General features: G+C 34.8%; 1 protein-coding gene across 3 annotated transcripts in view; it reads left to right on the top strand.

Annotated features, from left to right (window-relative positions):
* The window catches only part of CEP350 (centrosomal protein 350), a 154,375-nt gene that overhangs the window by 15,701 nt on the left and 116,177 nt on the right, over window positions 1-22,497 (top strand). For 2 of the 3 annotated variants that reach the window (XM_045982218.1, XM_045982216.1), the window contains exons 2-6: window positions 9,775-9,860; window positions 10,857-10,903; window positions 12,749-12,860; window positions 14,163-14,322; window positions 17,831-18,444. In XM_045982218.1, the coding sequence (XP_045838174.1) occupies window positions 9,788-9,860; window positions 10,857-10,903; window positions 12,749-12,860; window positions 14,163-14,322; window positions 17,831-18,444 (1,006 nt within the window). In that variant the 5' untranslated portion in view covers window positions 9,775-9,787. The remainder of the gene's footprint in view (window positions 1-9,774; window positions 9,861-10,856; window positions 10,904-12,748; window positions 12,861-14,162; window positions 14,323-17,830; window positions 18,445-22,497) is intronic. The other variant, XM_045982217.1, reaches the window with a different exon arrangement.

The raw sequence follows: 22,497 nt of genomic DNA, 5'->3' as shown, positions 1-22,497 counted from the left end.
AGCGGCAGTGGGATTTGGAGGTGGACTATCTAATAGACTGAAAACTTGGGTCTAGAGTTCAGAGAAAGACCTAGGATAGAAATAGGATGACACTTGGGAAGTGGTTTGAAACCATGAAAGTGTGTGACTTTGCCTGGGAAGGAGGAGCTAGGAAAGAAGAAGACTAAGAATGGAACCTTTGGAAATGTTACTGTTGATGAATTGGGCAAAAGTAGAGAAGCCATCAGTTAAGGAAAAAAAAATCAAGAGGGTAAGGAAAGTGGGACTGATCCCAAAAGTGGCGAGTATTTCAAGATGAAAGCTTAAAGCCACAAATGTAATAGAGTAATAATACCCAGCTGGAAAATATACAAAGGTATATTTTCTGGATTTTCTGGACAGATGGACTATATATGTATACATATAGTCATATGTATATAATGTTTCATATGTATATAATGTTTAAACTTAGTTTTGAGATCTTCATAAAAGAAGCTTATAAATCAGGAAAAGTAATTTTTCAGACTTTAGAAAATAATGGACCTTTTGGGGCACCTGGGTGCTCAGTTGGTTGAGCATCGGACTCTCGATTTCAGCTCAGGTCATAATCCCAGAGTTGTGAGATCAAGCCCTGCAGGCTCCATGCTGAGTGTGGAGCCTGCTTGAGATGCTCTCAGCTTCCCTGTGTCCCTCCTTCTCTGCTCATGCTCTTTGTCTCTCTAGAAAAAAAAAAAAAAAACAAAAAGAAAGTACAGAAAGTATGGACTTTTTAGTTGAAGGACTGTTTATAAGAAAATGAATTTGAAGGATAAAGGGAAATTTTCTCAGTAGATTAAAAAAAATGTTTTCTGGTGACCAGAGATAACCCTCTCTCAAAAGAATTGTCATAGAAATTTTCTGTATTTTCTTTCTCTTTTTTTAAACAATGTATTTAATGTATTTTTTCTATAGTGTATTTGAAATATATTTCACATGTATTTCTCTTATTTCCTCTATATGAGTTAGAGGCTGAAATGAATGATTTCATGGAATCCTCTTTTTATTTTTAGGTTTTTGTCCCTTTTCCCCTTAAATAAAGAGAAATAAAAGGAAGTTTGTTGTAAGACTGCAGAGAGGTCTCAAGGAATGCAGGAGCAGAAAATGAGGTAGTGGTATTATGGGAACTACAAAATGGCTAAGAACAAGGCCACTTTCTCCTTTTTTCGGGAATCTACATGATTTCTCATTTGTTTTTCTTTGATCTCCATCTTGCTTTTTATCATGATTTTTCATCTTGACTCCTCACTGCTCATTGACTCAGTTGCTTAACATTCCATTCTAAAACTCTTAGATCTCTTCTAGCCAGGGACTGGTAAGGGACTGGATAGGCCACTCCTGAGTTAGTTCTTCACTGTTCTTCAGTCAGCTATAGGGGAGCGAGGGGTTGTGGATGGGAATGGGGGTGTTTGTTCTTCAGAGAGAGGGCTATATTTGGGCAGACAGTGATTGACATCTGTAATACATTCATACACAATTTCATTTAATCTTTTTGGGAACATTATATGTGTATATTTAGTTGCCACACAATGTTACATTAGTTTCACGTATACAACATAGTGTTTTAAAGATATACTTTGAGATAATTTGTGCTGAATAGGAAGGATTGCCATTTGTATTTTGGAAAATGTTCAGAGTCCAAGGAGGATATACATGGTAAACATTGAGTTTGGGATAGTGGTTATTACTTCTGGATGGGGGGAGATGGATAGTAGAGGTACAAAGGGGACTTAGCCAAGTTTCAGTAGTTTATTTTTTAAACTGAGAGATGAGTACATAGATGTATATTATTATTTCTTACACCTTTTTTATATGCCTTAACTATAGTATCTTAAAACACAGTAAAGAAGAAAATCTAATTTGTGGATGATTGACAATCATTTAAATTTAGACTTTCACAGATAACAAGTCTTAGAAAATAAAGCAATCTGACATGCTGTTGCAAGTTTATTAACCCTTTCATGAATGTCATAATTATTGACAGTATGGTTTTTAGCTCTACTAATACAATTCATAAAATAACTTTTAAAATGTCAACTTAATGAGATGATCTAGTCTAACTCTCAGAAGCCTTTATAAGAAAACCATGGCTCTCTGCCATTGTAGAAGTGGAGGGTTGTGACAGACTTATTACTAGATAACAGAATACTTAACTTTTATGAACATGGTATGCTGATGCCATTAGGCATCCTGATGCAAAATAGTCTCTGTCCCTTCTTTTTCTTCATACCAAATACATAATAGACATGTCCTAATTAATATGGTGTCTTTAAGGATATACTCCCAAGAAGCTTTAACAGATCTCCCCAATAGAATCAATGTTTCCTTTTGTGGTAATTGTACATGTTTTATGGTATTGTCCAGATTATTATATTTCTCAGTTATATTATGTATATGTTTACCTCACCTATTTGATTACTGGATTTCTTTGAGAATGTCATGAAGGCCATGACGTCTCTCTCTGGAAAAATGTACATAGGTGATAACATAGAGTAATTTCAGAGAGTTTATACATTCCTTGAATTTCACTCGTGGATCCCTAGGTTAAGAATACTTACACTGGACTGTGAGGTTGGAGAGTCAGTCAGGGTCATTTCATCTTCTTTTCTTCTTTTCTTCTTTGCACAAGTAGGTACTCAAAAAATGTTAGCATGAGGTGACTGATATGCAAGTTTATTCTCCCTATTCTTAGTCTTTTTTTTCCCTAAGTTTTTATTTATTTGAGAGAGAGAGAGAGTACATGTGAGCAAGCACAAGCAGGGGGAATGGCAGAGGGAGAAGCAGGCTCCCTGCTGAGCAGGAAACCTGATTTGGGATGCAGGATTTGATTCTAGGACCGTGGGGTCACGACCTGAGCTGAAGGCAGACACTTAACCAACTTAACCACCCAGGCGCCCCTCCCTATTCTTAGTCTTTTTTTTTTTTTTTTAAGGTTTTTTTTTTTTTTTTTTAAAGATTTTATTTATTTATTTGGCAGAGAGAGATCACAAGTTGGCAGAGAGGCAGGCAGAGAGAGAGAGAGAGAGAGAGAGGGAAGCAGGCTCCCCGCTGAGCAGAGAGCCCGATGCGGGACTTGATCCCAGGACCCTGAGATCATGACCTGAGCCGAAGGCAGCGGCCTAACCCACTGAGCCACCCAGGCACCCCCTATTCTTAGTCTTAACAAAGATTATTACACTGGATTAAAAAGTTCTATTTTCTGTATACAGGATACATCTAAAATAAAGTGTCCCAGAAAGCTTAGAATTGAAAGGATATAGCAGGTATAATAGAATAAAGCAATACTTGCTTTTTGTTAATAGCATACAAAATAGAATTGAATACTAAAGTATAGTTCTCTACAGACAATGATTGTCATTTTTTATTCAAGAAATATAAAACCCACATGACAATATAACAACCATGAACCTTTATGTACTAAATAATCCTATCGAGTTATACAAACATTAATTTAAGAAATATGAGGGGCACCTGGGTGGCTCTGTGGGTTAAAGCCTCTGCCTTTGGCTCAGGTCATAATCCCAGGGTCCTGGGATCGAGCCCCACATCAGGCTCTCTGCTCCACGGGGAGCCTGCTTCCCCTCTCTCTCTCTGCCTGCCTCTCTGCCTACTTGTGACCTCTGTCAAGTAAATAAATAAAATCTTTAAAAAAAAAAAGAAATATGGGGGCGCCTGGGTGGCTCAGTGGGTTAAAGCCTCTGCCTTCGGCTCAGGTCATGATCCCAGGGTCTTGGGATCGAGCCCCACATCGGGCTCTCTGCTACACGGGGAGCCTGCTTCCTCCTCTCTCTCTACCTGCCTCTCTGCCTAGTTGTCATTTCTCTCTGTCAAATAAATAAAATATTAAAAAAAAAAAAAAGAAATATGAAGAGAAGGAGACAAAAAGTAGTCATGGTAGTTTTTTGTCTGCCTTTCTTAATTCTTGAGAGATTAGGCAAAAGAGAATGCACAAATACCCAATAAATCCAAAATTCCCATATGGCTATAGAATAAAGTTGTCATGTTGCCTATTAAAATATTTAACTGGGAAGGTAAGTTTCATTATTTCCCAGTAAACAATCTTGAATAAGTTTAATCTGTTTGATTTAGTCATCTCATAGTTGTTAGAAAAGGCATTTTATAGATTGAGATTTATACTTTAAAGATAGTAAGAGTTTTGACAGATTAGATTGTTCTTTCTATGAGATTTTTTTCAGTGTACTTGTTCCTCAGTTTTTCTATTTTTAGAGAAAATGGTGATTTTTACATATATATTCTTACATAAAGATAAAAATATAAAGAACTGGGGGCACCTGGGTGGCTCAGAGGGTTAAAGCCTCTGCCTTTGGTTCAGGTCATGATCTCAGGGTTCTGGGATCGAGCCCCATTACCAGGCTGTCTGCTCAGTGGGGAGCCTGCTTCCTCCTCTTTCTCTCTCTCTGCCTGCCTCTCTGCCTGTTTGTGATCTCTTGTCTGTCAAGTAAATAAATAAAATCTTTAAAAAACTGTCCTACTTAAATACATTCTATTTATAATAGAATTCTATTCTATTCTGTTCTTCATGTCTGAATTATCTTTTCGTGTCCTTTGCCCATCTACCTACCACGATCATCATGTTTTTCTTACCAATTTGATGAGTTCTTTACATTATGAACATATGGCCTTTCTCACATTTGATAAAAATAATTTTCTCCAATCACTGTAAACAAAGGCAGTTCAGTATGTTGTATATTAAAGAACCCTAGATTAATAGATTCTTTTAGTTACACTTCTTAGGTATGGGACAACCTGGGATTTTGAAAGGTAAGATATTGAAAAACTGACATTCATGAAATTGGCTATATTATAGAAGTGAATTAAAACTGTAATTATAAACCTAAACCAGGCATGTTATTGGAAAATACTTTTAATTGATGCATAATGTACATTGAAAAAGCATGTAAATGTATAGCTTGATGGAAGTCTCATAAACTGAACACACTAATGTAATCAGCACCCATATTAGTAAACAATATTATCAGTACCTCAAAAGCCCTTACTTGCTCCAATTCCAGTCACCACCCTCCTGCCCAACTGTATGTAACCGCTATTCTAACACCATAGATTACTTTTGCCTGTTTGATACTTTATAAAATGGAATTATGCAGCATGTACACTTGTTTCTGGCATTCTTCATCTAACATATTTGTAGCATGTAGTTCTAATTCATTCATCTTCATATTAAATGGTGAATATGCTATAATTTATACGATGAAGTTTTACATAAATGTCACACTCCTGTTAATTGAGTCATTTGCATTTGATGATGATTAACCATTAAGAAGGTTTTTATTTTGAAGTAGTTATAAACACATTTCTTATCAGCACTGGCCCCTGAATATAAAGATTATGGACATAAATGCAATTTTTGGCATATTTCTTCTCATTGGGAAATTGAGAATTACTATATATTTTAGCATTTATTTTAGTTTCAAAGCAAAGAGAGTTTTGCTCAAAACTTTTGTCAAATAGTTGACAAATTATTTAGTAATATGGAATAACTCATGTTTGTTATCATTTTGATAGTTCGCTAGGCCAAAATTATCTTTATGAGAAGGAAAGTAAAATGAGTTAATTTTTTGAGCTATGAAGGCATCACTGATGGACGTTTTTGTGGTTGGAAAAATTTTAAACTATTGGCATATGTGTTGATTTTAATTTTTCTGTCATTCCTATCTCTTTCTAAAACTTAGATTGACATTTCTTAGAGACATACTGTATAATTTATGACAAATTTTATTTTTTTTTCTTTTTTTTTTCCCTTTTTATTAATTTTTTCAGCGTAACAGTATTCATTCTTTTTGCACAACACCCAGTGCTCCATGCAAAACGTGCCCTCCCCATCACCCACCACCTGTTCCCCCAACCTCCCACCCCTGACCCTTCAAAACCCTCAGGTTGTTTTTCAGAGTCCATAGTCTCTTATGGTTCGCCTCCCCTCCCCATTGGGGATTGGACAAATTTTATTTTTAGAACATTTTTGAAGTTTTTTAAAAGAAATTTTGTTTTATTTTAAAGATTTTATTTATTTTTTTGAGAGAGAGGGAGTGAGAGAGAGAACATGAGAGTGGAATGGTCAGAGGGAGAGCAGACTCCCTGTAAGCAGTGAACTCGATGTGGGACTTGATCCGGGACTGCAGGATCATGACCTGAGCTGAAGGCAGTTGCTTAACCAACTGAGCCACCCAAGCGCCCTAAAAGAAATTTTAAAATGATTATTGACTGGTTGAAATTACCTTCCCTAAAAATTAATTATGCCTTCAGTTTTATGTGCTTGTATTTTAGTAGGTAGCGTTTTCTTTAAATTTGTAATTTTATTTTATTTATTTATTTTTTTTTAAAGATTTTATTTATTTATTTTGACAGAGAGAGATCACAAGTAGGCAGAGAGGCAGTCAGAGAGAGAGAGAGAGGGAAGCAGGCTCCCTGCCGAGCAGAGAGCCCGATGTGGGACTCGATCCCAGAACCCTGAGATCATGACCTGAGCTGAAGGCAGCGGCTTAAACCACTGAGCCACCCAGGCGCCCCTAAATTTGTAATTTTAAAAAAGATTTTATTTATCTTAGAGAAAGAGAGCACAAGCATGAGCGGAAGCAGAGGGAGAGGGAAAGAGAGAGTCTCAAGCTGAGCACATAGCCTAACACGGGGCTTGATTCCATGACCCTGAGATCATGACCCCCACCAAAAACAAGAGTCAGTGGCTTAACCGACTGAGCCACCCAGATGCCCCATCTTTTTCTTAAATTTAAATTAGGTTCTTTAATATACAACATACTGAACTGCCTTTGCAAACAGTGGTTGAAGAAAATTATTTTTACCAATGTGACAAAGATCATATATTCATAATGTAAAGAACTCATCAAATTGATAAGAAAAACATGATAATCCTGGTTGGTAGATGGGCAAAGGACGTGGAAAGATAATTCCCACATGAAGAACTAAGGTTGAGATCTATGGCTAGCAGATCTATGCCAGCAGTTTGTTGAATTCAAATTAAAACAACCATTTTCTGCCTATTAAGTGAGGAAAAGTAAATAGAATGGATATAATGCTCAATATTAAAAGAGGTTAATGAAACTAGTAGGCTCATTGTAAATAAGAACAGTTGTAAATTACAAATTGGAAAACAGTTTAACATTGGATCTAAAGAGCAGCATGTTCTTCACATTCTTCAGTTCGGTTTTTTGTAGATCCTGTTTGTAGGATCCCCTGTTTTTTTGTAAATCCCCTTTGTAGATCCTGTTCTAGATAAATAAGCAAAAATTCACAGATACAAATATGTTCATTTCAGTGTTACTTGTAATGAGATAAGGCAGAATATTGTACTGGTAATCTGTTGCTGTGTAACTCCAGAGAACAAGCAATGCCTTTTGTGACCTCCACTGAAAAGTCACATATTGTCACTTCCATGACATTTGATTTGTTAAAAGTGTATCCCTAAGTCCAGCTTACATTTAATGGAAGAAAAATTAACCTCTACTTGAAGAAAGGAGTATCATAGAATTTATGAATATATTTAAAAACTACCACAAACATCTAGCGTAGGACACAAAAATAAAATTTTTTTATTCTTTACATAAATTAGAGTAAAAAAAAAAGAAAATTAGGAAAAAGAGACTATGCAAAATAGCTTAATGATCATTTTAAGATTTGGGGACTAGGAATGAGTTTCCTTGCCTGTATTTTCCAAACTTTCAGTGTTTTGTGAGTTTTATACCAGAATAATTCTATATTCATAGGAAAAAATGACTATTACCAAGCTGTCTAGTCAGCATGAGCAGGTGATCTTTCTCTTTGAGTCATGATATAATTTTTTCTTTTTTTTTTGTGATAAAATACACAACATAAAATGTACCACCTTAACCATATTCAGTGCATAATTTAGTGGTATTAAATAATTTATAGCATTCAAAACCACAATGAGATACCACCTCGCACCAGTCAGAATGGCTAAAATTAACATGTCAGGAAATGACAGATACTGGCGAGGATGCGGAGAAAGGGGAACCCTGCTACACGGTTGGTGGGAATGCAAGCTGGTGCAACCACTCTGGAATACAGCATGGAGGTTCCTCAAAAAGTTGAAAATAGAGCTACCTTATGACCCAGCAATTGCAGTACTGGGTATTTACCGTAAAGATACAAACATAGTGATACAAAGGGGCACGTGCACCCAAATGTTTATAGCAGCAATGTCCACAATGGCCAAACTATGGAAAGAACCTAGATGTCCATGGACAGATGAATGGATAAAGAAGATGTGGTATATATACACAATGGAATACTATGCAGCCATCAAAAGAAATGAAATCTTGCCATTTGCAATGACGTGGATGAAACTAGAGGGTATTATGCTTAGCGAAATAAGTCAATTGGAGAAATACAACTATGATATGATCTCCCTGATATGAGGAAGTGGAGATGCAACATGTGGGGTTTGAGGGGTAGGAAAAGAATAAATGGAACAATATGGGATTGGGAGGGAGACAAATCATAAGAGGCTCTTAATGTTAAAAAATAAACTGAGGGGGCGCCTGGGTGGCTCAGTGGGTTAAAGCCTCTGCCTTCGGCTCAGGTCATGATCCCGGTGTCCTGGGATCGAGCCCCGCATCGGGCTCTCTGCTTGGCGGGGAGCCTGCTTCCTCCTCTCTCTCTCTCTCTGCCTGCCTCTCTCCCTACTTGTGATCTCTATCTGTCAAATAAATAAATAAAATCTTTAAAAAAAAAAAAAATAAACTGAGGGTGGCCAAGGGGAAGGGGGTAGGGAGAGGTGGTGGGGTTATGGACATTGGGGAGGGTATGTGCTATGGTGAGTGCTGTGAAGTGTGTAAACCTGGCGATTCACAGACCTGTACCCCTGGGGCTAATAATACATTATATGTTTATTAAAAAATTTAAAAATTATAAAAAAATTTTATTGTGCAACCATCACCATCCGTCTTGGATCACTTTCTGTCTTGTAAAACTGAATTCTATACCCATTAAGCAATAGCTCCCCATTCCCCCCCTTCCCCAGCTTTTGGCAACCACTATTTTTCTCCCCATGATTTTGCCTACTCTAGGTGTCTTATAGAAGTGGAATCATATAGTATTTGGCTTTGTAACTGGCTTATCTCAGTTGATGTCTCAAAGTTCACCTGTATTATAGTATATGGCAAAATTTTCCACTTAATGCTGAGTAATGTTCCATTGTGTGTTTATACCACATTTTACGTACCTTTTCATCTGTTGATGGACAGTTTTGTTGCTTTCACTTTTGTGACTATTGTGAACAATGCTGCTATGAACATGGATGTACAAATGTCTCTTTGAGACCCTGTTTTCATTTGTTTTGTGCTGGATCATGTGGTTAATTCTGTTTTTAATTTTTTGAGGAACTACCATACTGTTTTCCATAGAGCCTGTATCATTTTACCTTCCCACCAACAGTGCACAAGAGTTACAGTTTCTCCACATCAACATTTGTTATTTTCTGTTGTTGTTTTGTTTGTTTGTTTGTTTTTGGGTATCCTAGTTGGTGTGAAGTGGTCATGATAGACTTCTTAAGGATTTAGTTTTCCAAGGAAAAATAAAGTTAGTAGATTATAAGGGACTCTAGAAGGCATAAAGATAACTTGTAGAGTTGACAATAATTTAGATAAATCTTTTTCTGACTTTCATGAAAGTTAAGATAAATGAGAGTATTTTCTTTACTAATATCATAATATTGGTGTTTAATGAATGCTGATGATATGATTGTAGGTAAATTGGCAGGATGAGGAGCAGCAAATCAAAAGAGGTGCCTTTACCAAATCCAAGGAACTCTCAAAGCAAGGATACTGTTCAAGGTATGATTTATTTTCTTTAAACTTCAGAACTTAATGCCTGCCTTTGATTTATAAAGTGGAAAATTTTTTAGGTTCAGTTTGCTTTAAATGTGCAAGGTACCTCACCTTCAGAGGTGTCCTATGGCAAACTTATAAATGAAGACATAAAAAAGAATCAGTATATGTAGAATTAGTTTCACACAGTTTCTTGGAAATTCTGATTAATGTCAACAAATGTAATGTAGCTCCTAATACAGTTTTAGACTGTAAAGATAAGAAAAAAAAAATCACAGATAAGAAAAGGCAAAGTCTCATTGAACTACTTTCTTTTAATGATGCATCAAGGGTTACTTTAATTAGGACATGATATATTTTGAGGTGCATTGACAAACTAGAGTATATCTGGAGGAAGATTATTGGGTTTATGAGGGAATCTGGAAATCATGTCACATGAGGAACATTTGGAGGGAATGAAATTGTTTATCCTAGAGAAAGATGATTTAAGGGAACTAGGTGGCCTTGTAATATTTGAAGGGCTCTTATCTGCCTGTTGTTGGAGTTGTCTGATGGGGCTATGAATGGGGATGTTGTCCTAAGAATTAATAGGATCAGTGTCTAATACAACTCTAAACCATATACTAGGAAGCTTGACTTTATAGAATGGGAAAAGTACCATTTTTTTAAAAAAGATTTTACTTATTTGACACAGAGAGAGATCACAAGTAGGCAGAGAGAAAGGGGGAAGCAGGCTCCCCGCTGAGCAGAGAGCCCGATGTGGGGCTCAATCCCAGCACCCTGAGATCATGACCTGAGCCGAAGGCAGAGGCTTAACCCACTGAGCCACCCAGGAGCCCCAAGTACCCTGTTTTGGTTCAATATAATAAAGCATTTGCTGAGAAATAGTTCTGCCTAATAAAATGGTTCTCATAATTTTGAGTGCATTTAGGAGCTTATTGAAATGCAGATTTTGAGGACTACTTTAGAGATTCTGATTCAGTAAATATCAATGTTTCCCAGCAGATATAACCACATCGTGGGATGCACTTTCTCAGACTAAGGCTGCTGTAAGTAGTTAGAGTTTCCATTTATTTCTTTCTGGTTTAAAATTGATTTCCTGTTAAAATTGAATAGATTAAGTATTTTTCTATAGTACTTTTTCATAGGAAAATAAAGATTTTAGTAAGAAGTTAAGTACCATTTATTACAAAATGAACATTAAGGATGACTATTAAATAGTGCAGGGATAATCAAGACACTAGGCGTCAGGAACAATACTATGGCATATAAATATTAAAGTAATTCGTACTGTTTATTTTCCTTTAATAAATTTGTTCATTTGGCTTATTGAAATGAAGATTTAAAACAAAATGAATTTGGGAATGTGGGATTATGTCTGTGTAGAAAGCTCAGAGTCAGAGAGGAAATGAAAGGAATAGCTTCTTTAATGGACTAGGAGTGACCTCTTTTGTAGCAATGACAGACTGCTTCTCTCAATACAGCTGAAGAATGACTATGGGCAACCCGTTTTCATTTGTGTTCTGTCCAGTCTTGTCTGGAGTTTAGGAATCCAAATTTGGCAAGTGATACATAGTCTCTTTGAGGGGAGATTCTTTCCTTTTTCGTTTTCATTTGCTCTCTAGAAAAATTACTCTCCTAATATCTCCTTTCTTGTTTTCTTTTTTATCCTACCTGAATTTGAGTCACTTATTTCCTTACTTTAAGAATATGGTATTTTCTGCCCCCTAATCTTTTGAACTGGTATGAAAATGGATCTGGAAAAGGTACTATAACCTAGATTTGGTCATAATGTAGGGTCAAATGCACATTATATATATTCTCTCTCTCTTCTACATGAGCATCGTGTATCTACAATGTAGGAATAGTTTTTATCCCCAGTTTAATTTAGAGTTAACCTAATTTGGAGCTGAACTGTTAATTTTCATTTTTCAAAACTATTGTGTTTTTAGAAATTATTTTTAAGGATGATAAGGGGGCTTATAATATAAATGGGAGAAAAAGCCTGATACAGATTATGAAGATTTATTTCATTTTTGAGTACATTGTACCACAAAAATCTGAGAGAAGATAAATTAGAATTTTATACAAAGTGTTTATCTCTATATGGTGGGATTTTGACAATTTTAATTTCATTTTTTATGCCTTTTCTATGTTTTCCAAGTTTTCTCTTATAAGCATATAATAAGGGAAAAATGCTTTATTAAATAATTTGAGAACATTGGTGGTTTTACCAGAAGTTGACTTACACTGTAAAGTGCATGGAAACCTGAGTTTTCTATCTTACGAATTTTATCTTTATTGTGAAACTTATATTATAGGCATAAGACTGTTAAAAGGTTGTAGCTGTTCGAACAGTTCTAAATTTTAGTCCATCTGAATTGTTCTTATCTAATTTTTGCGTGCAAAATGCACAAGATATATAGCATAATGATATGTGACGTATAGTGTCAGAAAATGTACTGCTTGCTTAAAAAAAACCTCAGCAATAAAAAAAAAAATAGGTCAAAAAGACAAATAGAAATTTTTTGATACTCTTCAGAATCTTTTTGATTTTCTTGTCCAAATCTGGGCAGCATTGTACCACTTCTTACTATAGGTGAAGTAGCAAGTAATGAAAAAACTTAATATTGAAAAAAGGCATTCCTGAGTTGTTTTGACTTTCGAGAAAAGTATTGGACAATATAATTTAAATAATTGTAAATTGGGGAGCCTGGCTGACACAGTCAGTAGAGCATGCAACTCTTGATCTCAGGGTCATGAGTTCAAGCCCCACATCGGGCATAGAGTTTACATTTAAAAAAGTAAAAAATAAAAAATTAACTATGTAAATAAATGGTAGCTGGTTTATTTACAGAATTAACCTCTTTGTTGTGATGGTGTTTAAACTTTAGCTGAGACACATTGAAAACAAATTAGAAGTAACCCCTACAAGTACAGCTGTGTTTGATTCTGTCATGGATACCAAGAAATCTGCAAATGCTACCCGAAAAATAAGTAGAAAAGGTATGTATAAAGTTACTTCCAAAGATACAAATATTGATGTTAATTTTGTTTCAGTTTAATTTCTTAATTTCTACAAAGAAATTATTTGCTAGCTCTCATATTTGCTAGCTCTTTTTTGATCAGAGCTGATACCTCATCAACATTTAGTGTTTTTGTCTTTGGTACTGAGTAGTCATGAAGCAACCTCATGTCCAGTGACTGTAGATGATGTTTTCACATCTTTCTTTTTTTAAGATTTTTAAGTTTATTTAGAGAGTGAGAATGAGTAGGGGAAGGGGCAGAGGCAGAGGGAGAGAATCTCAAGCTCGGAGCCGGTGCTTGATCTCACAACCCTGAGATCGTGACCTGAGCTGAAATCAAGACTTGGATGCTTAACCGACTGAGCCACCCAGGTGGCCCATGTTTTCACCATCTTTTCTTTCTTTCTTTCTTTCTTTCTTTCTTTCTTTCTTTCTTTCTTTCTTTCTTTCTTTCTTTCTTTCTTTCCTTCTTTTTTTAAAGATTTTGTTTATTTGACAGCAAGACAGTGAGAGAGAGAGAACACAAGTGGGGCAGAGGGGGGCAGTGAGAGAGGGAGAGGCAGGCTTCTCGCCGAGCAGGGAGCCCAATATGGGGCTCGATCCCAGGACTGTGGGATCATGACCCGAGCCAAAGGCACACTCTCAACAACTGAGCCACCCAGGTGCCCCTTCATCTTTTCATCAGAGACTTTAGCATTACTACATCACCTTTGACAGTGACTTTTCATTGGTTTTTAGTGATGAGAATTTGATTTTAAGTGTTTGAAATTATATGTCTTTTTTTAAATTCACAGATCTATCAACGTTGAGATTTAGTTGACTTAGTGAATTTTACATATTTTAGGGAGTTTTAAATCATAATTAGAATATCTAACAAATACTGTCATAAATTGACAAAATGCAAATACTTTCTTTGATTACCTTTCATGTATGTAATTTTGTAGTTTCTTGATTAGTGGACTGAAAGCTAGAGGTTAGTACTAAAGTAAAACTAATTTTTTTTTTTTAACCTGTGAATCTGGTGGGTTTTACTTGATAATTCTTTTTTTTAAGTGAGTGCCAACCTTTAACAAAAAATAATTTTGTATGTGGAGTTTTTCATTGTTTGTTCATAATAGTTTTTTCTTTATAGATTGAGTAAATAATTTAACCTGAATGTTTCCTATCTACTTATATAATATCCAACTAGAGATGCCAGAAATGATAGATACTTGTTATTTTCACAAATACTACTCAAATTCAGAGGCAGTCGTATGTTCTTACAGATTTTCTTTTTCTTCAGATGGTAGATACCTAGATGATTCTTGGGCTAATGCTCCAACTTCTAAGTCTTCTAAATCACGAAAAGAGAAATCTCGGAGTCCTCTCAGAGTTACCACCTTGGAGAGTAACATAAAGAAAAATAACCGTGTGGAGTTTCGTGAACCTTTGGTTTCTTACAGGTTAGTGATTAAAAACAAATTATTAAATAGGATTAGCCTGTAATATTTACAAAAGGATTATGATTTTGAGTTTTTCATAGCACTCTGACTCTAATATTACTACCTTTTTCATTTTCCAAAAAGATAAGGCAAAAATCTTTTATATTCTGAAATGCTGACTTTATACTCTTTGACAGATTGAATATTTAGGGGGAGGAAGTAGTGGCTCAGGCTACCACCATTGTAATATATATGTTTCCTGTAGATAGATTATTCAGTCTCTGGAAGGACAGATTTTTTTTCCCTTAATTTCTCAGATTAGGTGTTGTGCCTAATGGACTTTTTATAGCTTAGTTTTCTTCTTTTTTTTGTTTTGGTAGCATTAATCAGTTACCTAAAATTTCTTTCCTAGTGAGAATGTGAGTTGGTTTATTGTTTCACTTTGTTGTTCGTGGCTCCCCTCAGCAAAATTGTCAGATGTTCAGGATTGATGTATGAATTTTGATAGTATGGATAATATCAAATGATATGTATTTTTGTTAGCTGAGGATTTAGAATTTTCAGTAGATAAAATGATAGAATTTTATATTTGAGGAGCATTTTACTAATGTTATAAAATATGTGGTAATGCTCTCAGGATAACAAATAATATTAATAAACACTGGACCTTACATTTCTTTGCTTCATTTATTAACATTTTTAGTGTTATAAAATGTTAGTCAGTAAGTCAAGGAGTTTCATGGTGGTGCTAGATACTACTGGGTATATATTTGTACTCTAAATTTGAGATAAAGAATTTGAGAGATGGAGGTAGATCATGAGTTCATAATATCAGTATTTGATTTGATATAATTTTGAAATATCTAGGTGAAAATATTCAGTAGGCATTTGAAAATTTGAGCAGGAATGTGTGTGGAAAGGTCAGGGCTGGGAATTTGGGAGTTTTGGAGAATTTTCACTAGTGTTGAAGTAATAAAAATGGTGAAGATACAGAGAGAAGGCCAGGGAATTAATCTGGGTAAAAGTTCATAGTTTAGTAAAAGGAGAAAGAAAAAAATGTGAAAAATAATCAGAGTTTAGAAGTCTTTAACCACACAAATATTAAGCAACTTGCCTAGAAACATAATCACTGTCAGAATTGAATATAAATTACTCTTGATTCATATTTTGGTATTCTTCCTGCAAAGGATACTACTTGATGATTAAAATTTTGTAAACTACATACCTTTTAGGATTTAAAGAAATACCTATAGGATAGCTGTGAAAGGCACATCCTTCATCTGGCTGACTCTATCACTTAAAACTCATTGTTAGCACCTTCTGTATGAAGCATTGCTGGGTTTGTTTTTATCCCATTCCATTCCCACAGCCTATTTAATCCTTCCTGTGTGCTCTTGTAATACTATATAACTTCCTCTGTTAAAGCATTTTCATGCTGCATTATATTTTGATTCCATTACATAAGCTTATGTAAAGCTGTAAATCTGTGTTAATCTTAAAACATTAGCTTAATGCTGTCTTTTATTAAGCATTCCATAATTATTTTTCCTAATATTTATTGTGAAAATTTTCATACTTACAGAAAAGTTGAAAGAATTGTGTAATAAACATTCTTATATGGATTCAGTAAATATTTAATGAATGAGTTAATGAAAAACTGAAATTACTTTTTTTTTGATGGTTCAGGATCAACTCTCCTTCCCTTTTTAAGATTGTGACATGATATGTAAACTACCTTTTTGTGCTTTATTTTATTCTTTACATGTGCTAATTTTATACCTAAATCATTTTAACTATGAATTATTATGGTCTGGTAATGGTAGTACAAATAACTGAATTTAGTCTTCATCTCTAGTGGAAGCTACAGGAAGGAGTCAGTTCTCAGCCCCCATCTTGTTTAATAATCAGCCATTCAGAACAGGGTCTAATGGTTTTTGGGTCCTGGATTCCAATGAGAATTTGACGAAAACTGTAGACTGTCTCCTTAGAAAAATGATTCACAATAGATGTAATTATTGTATTACACTATAACAGAATTATGGCTTTAAGAATTATCGTGGTATTTAGAGTTTTATGCCTTTACATGAAACATCTAGATCAGTGGTATATAATAGAATTGTTAATGTGAGCCACACATATTTAACTTTTTTTTTTAAATTTTTTTGAAGACTTTATTGATTTATTTTACAGAGAGAGAGACAAGCAGGGGGAGTGGGAGAGGGAGAAGCAGGCTCCCCGCTGAGCAGGGAGCCCGATGCGGGGCTCCATCCCAGGACCCTGAGATCATGACCTGAGCTGAAGGCAGAGGCTTAACCCACTGAGCCACCCAGGCGCCCCCATATTTAACTTTTTTAGTAGTCCCATACCTAGACACATGAAGATGTTTTATATTCTTTTTTGGTTGTCATTCTAAGTCTTTAGAATCTAGTATGTAATTTACATTGTAGCATATCTCCCATTTGGGCTATCTACATTTCAAGTGCTCACACATATGGCTGATGTCTACTCTTTCAGATATTGCAGATCCAGATTGTTATGTTCTATTTTATAATTCTCTTGGGTATTTTTTCATAAATCATGTGCTCTTCTTACTGCTGAGACTTGTCTTCATTAACTTCCCTTTTAATAAACTGTTTCTGTTTCTAAAATATAACTTATTAGAATGATCATGTAAATAAAATATAAATAAATACAAATACATAGAATAAAATAAAAATAACCTCTGAAGGAAGACTTTTGCTTATGTTTTTATAAGTAGAGAATATGAACTTTGTGATATGTACTTTGGCAATGCCGAGTTTTTGCTTATTCTACAATTCCTAAATGTGCTTTATATAGTTTGAAGCTACCAAAAAAAGTGTTCTGTTGTTCAGAGACACTTAACTTTACTGACTACATTTATTTGGAGGAAAATATTTATTATACCTCCACTTTACTTCTACTTGCAGTCTGTTTGTCAATTTGGTACATCATTTAGAAGTTACAAATACCATGGAGAAATCAATTATACATTTTGGTAACAGATGTCCATTGAATATCCAAAGTCAAATTGTAATCCTATTTTCTTTCTTTCTTTTTTTTTTTTTTTAAAGATTTTATTTATTTATCTGACAGACAGAGATCACAAGTAGGCAGAGAGGCAGGCAGAGAGAGAGGGGGAAGCAGGTTCCCCGCTGAGCAGAGAGCCCGATGCGGGGCTCGATCCCAGCTCCCTGGGATCACGACCCAAGCCGAAGGCTTCAACCCACTGAGCCACCCAGGTGCCCCTTTTCTGGGATTTCTTAAGGAAATCTCTCCATACATCTTTTGGGTATTTCTGATTTAGGTTATTTGCCATCTAACTTGATAGAGGGGAATTAAACATTGAGTCTTAATATTAGTAATGGTTATTTTGTTATTGAACCTACTGGAATTCCAAAACTTTTTTGGGGTCTCTAATATTAGCTTAGAGTTCTCCCTTAAGTTTGTATGACTGTTGTAGTTTGGTTTTTGAAATCTTTATTCAAAACTGATTATTTTTTAATAATAGGGAAATCCATGGTACAACTTCCAGTATAAATCCTAGCCTTCTAGAATCAAAGCATGTATATTGTGTGGATGTTAATGAAGAAAAGCCTGAGAACAGGAATCGGCTGGTATGCAGTCGAGAAGAGCGGAATATACATTGCTGTGATTTTGAGAGCTCCGAGTCATCTGTCATCAATGATACAGTGGTTAGGTTTTTAAATGATCGACCAGCAGTTGATGCACTGCAAAATTCTGAATGTTTGATTAAGATGGCTGCTCCTGTGAGAACTGAGGAAGAAAATCCTACTAGAACAAAAGGAAATGAGAAGGCTTCTGTAAGTAACATGGGCCATGATGTTGATCCAAAAGTGTTACGGATAACTGACTCTTCTCCATCCTCTACTAGTACTTCTAATTCCCAAAGGTTAGATATCCTAAAGCAGCGACAACATGATGTCAAATTGGAAAAACTCAAGGAGCGAATTAGAAAACAGTGGGAACATTCAGAAGAAACAAATGGCCGTGGCCAGAATCTGGGTCATATTGACCATCCAGTAATGGTTGTTAATGTTGATAACTCAGTGACAGCAAAAGTCAGGAAAGTGGCAACAGCACCGCCTGCTCCAACATACAAAGGTTTGTAATCAGTCTTGGTGTCTTTCTGTCTTCTTGCTTTCTTGTCTCCCTTTCTCCCTAGGATATATTTGAGTAGAGAGGATTGTCTGTAGAACAGTGTGTGGTTCTTAAATGCTTAAGAAATCAATTCAAGGTAAAGGTTAAAATGCAGATTCCTGTATGCTACACTGGACTTGAATCAGAATTTCTGGGTATAAAGTCCAGAATTGGAATTTTTAACAAGTCCCTCAGGAGATTCATACAGGTTAAGAACCCTGATCTGAACAGTTAATAAGTTGAACAAAAGAGAAAATAAGAATTAATACCATTTTCAGAGAACTGGAAGTGTATTACTCTTATTCTGCCATTATATTTGGATTGCTGTTAGGAATTCCTTCAAAAGTAAATATTTAAAAGATAATTTACTCAATTCCAGTTATATTTGGTTACAGAATATTTTGGCACTGATATTTTGATCCTATTGTTGCTTTAAGCTTTCAGGTATGACAATAACTGTTTTCCACCCATGTTTGAGAAATATTTAGATCAGATTTATACCTAAAAACTATTTTAAAAATAAGTCAGATTTATGCCAATATAGATAGATTTTCATTGAGAAAATATTTTTCCAAGAGAATTTTGTAGGTTTGTAGGCAACTGAAGTTTTTATTATGGTGGTTTTAAGGAGTTTGAATTTTTATGTTTCTGAAATTATTTTCAGGGTTGTTCATGTAAAGTTTTTAATGTAAGGAGTTGATTAATTGACCAGATTAGTCTCTGTTAGACTTTTGTCATTAAGACTTGAGCTATATTAGCCTTTCTTTTGTGGATACTTTTCAAAGTTCAGTTCTTCTAGGTAAGTGTATAAAGATGAAAATATTGTCAAGATTCATATTTTTTCCTGTTAATTTTAAGTTGTTAACAAACTAGGACAGTTTTTGCTATAGTTAATTTTGTTTTGTATTTTTCTACCAAGTCTAGCCTTTCTCTGACCAGCTTGGCAGTTCTTTATAGTCCTAAGGTGTTTCAGTCTTTTTCTCTGGAAGAAATTTTATAAGTACAGTTAGAGCAATTACATGTTTATTTTGTGTTGTTTATCATGTTTTGCTAGTGATATTCATTGTGAATTAGGTGAAAGGTGGGTAGTTTGCATTTTATTCTTGCTAATTTGTGATAAAATTGTGAGCAGTTACTTTTAGAATACTGAAAACTTGCTCTGTTATCCAGGATTGATCTAATGTATTATTAATTAAATTATTTCATATCCTTCTAGTCATTTGTGTACCATGTAGTAATTGTTCTCTGTTAACAGAGCAAATAGCTAATGGTGGGGTCAAAATGTTCTTGTTGGTTCTGAGGTAGTGATTATCCAGAACTTTTGCTATACTCATGTCAGATCCATTAAATGAAGATTGTACAGGTAAGGTGTGTTTATTCTAGAAATCAAAGTTTTGAAATTCCAAAAGTTATTCCACTTTGGGAAAGTTAAGATGGTCAACTTAAATCCAAAACAAAACAAAACACAACCCTAAGAACTGGAGTGAAAAATCTTAAAATCATAATTTCCTTTGAGTTGGTAACTGGATTGCCCATATGCCTTTGACTTACTAATTTTTTAACCTGTTAGTTTTTGTATTAAAATATTTTACAAATAGAATTTTTGGGGGGCTAATTTATGACATGTAGCATACATTTAAGAAATCGTAACAACATAGTTTCCAGTGTCCTGAGCAACAGATTTATTGCTGTGAATGAAATGAAAAATTATTTTTTGTCAACTTTTTGGCAGTGTAAACTAGAAGGATCTTAATATGCTGTATTCAAAATGACATTTCAATGTCATTTGTCCAAATACATAATAAATTCACTTGGTTCATAACTCAGAAGATGAAGAGGGTGTACCTTGAAAAGCTCTTGTGCTCCAACTACCTGGTTTCCTTTCTGGAGATTACTTGTGTTAACAATTTATATATCCTTCCAGAGATAATTTTTGCATACACAAACATTTTGTGTGTGTGTGTGTGTGTGTGTGTGTGTGTGTGTGTGTGTTTTCTTTCTTTTTTTTTTTTTTTTTATCATTGTTAGTATACTAAGCCTATTCTAAACCTTGGTTTTTCATGTATGTTTTTTCTTTCTTTAAAGACACAGAAAGTGTTCTACGATTCTGCTTTAAAACTTGAGGTTGTGAACACAAATAGTGTTTATATGATTTTTTTTTTATATACCTAAGTTTTTTGCATACATTTTTCTTCCTGCTCTGAATGTCCACGAAGTTTAAGACCTATATTGGTCATCCTTATTTTATTTCAGAGCCTAGTATAGTGTCTTGAACGTAAATGCATAGTAACTCTTTAATTCTATTCAATAAATTCAGCTAGTAAGAAAAAAAAAGGACAAAGAATGGAAATATTGTAGTCCCCCCCTCCTTCTTGGGGGGTACATTTCAAGACCTTCAGTGGATGCCTGAAATCAGACAGTACTGAAATGTATAAATACTACTTTTTTCCTATACATACATGCGTATGATAAAGTTCAATTTAGCAATTAGATACAGTAATATTAACAACAATAACTAATCATAAAATAGAACAATTATAACAATACACTGTAATAAAAGTTATATACTGTCCTGTCCCTTCTTGTGATGCCGTGAGGTTACAGCAGGCCTGTGTGAAGAGATGAAGTGAGTGACATGGGCGCTGTGACGTAACATTAGGCTACTACTCCTGGCCTTCTGACAATGCGAGGGTCACCTGATCCTGCACCATGGGTGACAGTGGGTAACGGAGACTTTGGAAAGTGTAAAGGGGGGAACTACAGAAAAAGAAACTATTGTAGATATTGAAAGCTTCTTCAAGTTAATTTATAAGTAAAGATGCAAATACAAAGAAAGGCTCCCATGGAGGTAGTTGTTTTCTTAAGAGGAGAGAAGAAAAAAAGAGTTGAATGTAGAGACACGAGTTGGGGGTAATAGTGATGAAAAGTTGAGAGAGAGATTGGAATGGGATTGCCATATTTTCTTATTACAGACTGTCACTTGCAACAGACTGGACACTACATTTATAAAGTTTTTCCTTGTATAGACATGATCATGTGCCCCTTGCCACAAATGTCAGGTGAAATTAAGCTTATGCTATTGTGCCTAAAAGCTGAATAGGTGAATTTCTATTAGACATGCAAATAATTTAGTACATTTTTTTAACACTTCTAGAGTGCCTTTACCAATTTCTGACCCCAGTTTGGTTATTTATATTGATTTAATTTTACAAATATTTATTAGCTGCCAATTCCTTGGTAAGTTAAGCCCATCTGGAAACATAAATACTACTATGGTTATCATCCATATTCATATTTTATTATTTTGTAAAATAACATTCCAAGTTTAGTGTATTTCTTAAAGAGTAGAGATAAATTCAAAATAGGAATCAGAATATTAATCCCTAGGAAATAGCACATGTGTAATATTTGTTGAGAAATTGAACAAACGTGTTCAAGACCTGTTTTCCATACTTTGGGTGTGTTTTGCTTGTGTAGATAGCAGCTTATCCGTTTGTTCAGCCACAGGCAAAATCAGACAGATAGTAGCAATTAATGCCTATCTTCAAAGAAAGAAGAATTAGTGTTATCTCTTTCTTAGTCCTGAGAAGAGTAGTTCTGTCTCTGAAGTCCATAATTTATGAATGGCATTCACTTATCATTTAATTTAGTGCTTCTCCATTTCTAATCTTTTTGAACAAATGTATATTGTTTCATCTCACTGAAGTTTGCTTTTTCCAAACAGTATTTGTCAGTACATTATATGGCAGCTAATTATGAATTCTTTAAAAAGCTTATGTAGCTGCCCAATACCATTTGTTACTAGGGAAACACAAATCAAAACCACAGTGAGATACCACTCACAACCATTAGGATCCTCTTATAAAAACAAGAGACAATAACAAGTGTTGATGAGGATGTGGAGAAATTGGAACCCTTGTACGTTGCTGATGAGAATGTCAAATGGTGCAACCCCTTTAGAAAATGGGTTGACAGTCCTCAAAAAGTTAAACATGGAGTTACCATATGACCCAGCAA

This window comes from Meles meles, chromosome 17 (genome assembly GCF_922984935.1).
Source record: "Meles meles chromosome 17, mMelMel3.1 paternal haplotype, whole genome shotgun sequence".
Taxonomy (NCBI): domain Eukaryota; kingdom Metazoa; phylum Chordata; class Mammalia; order Carnivora; family Mustelidae; genus Meles; species Meles meles.
This window is presented reverse-complemented; position numbering and strand designations above follow the sequence as displayed.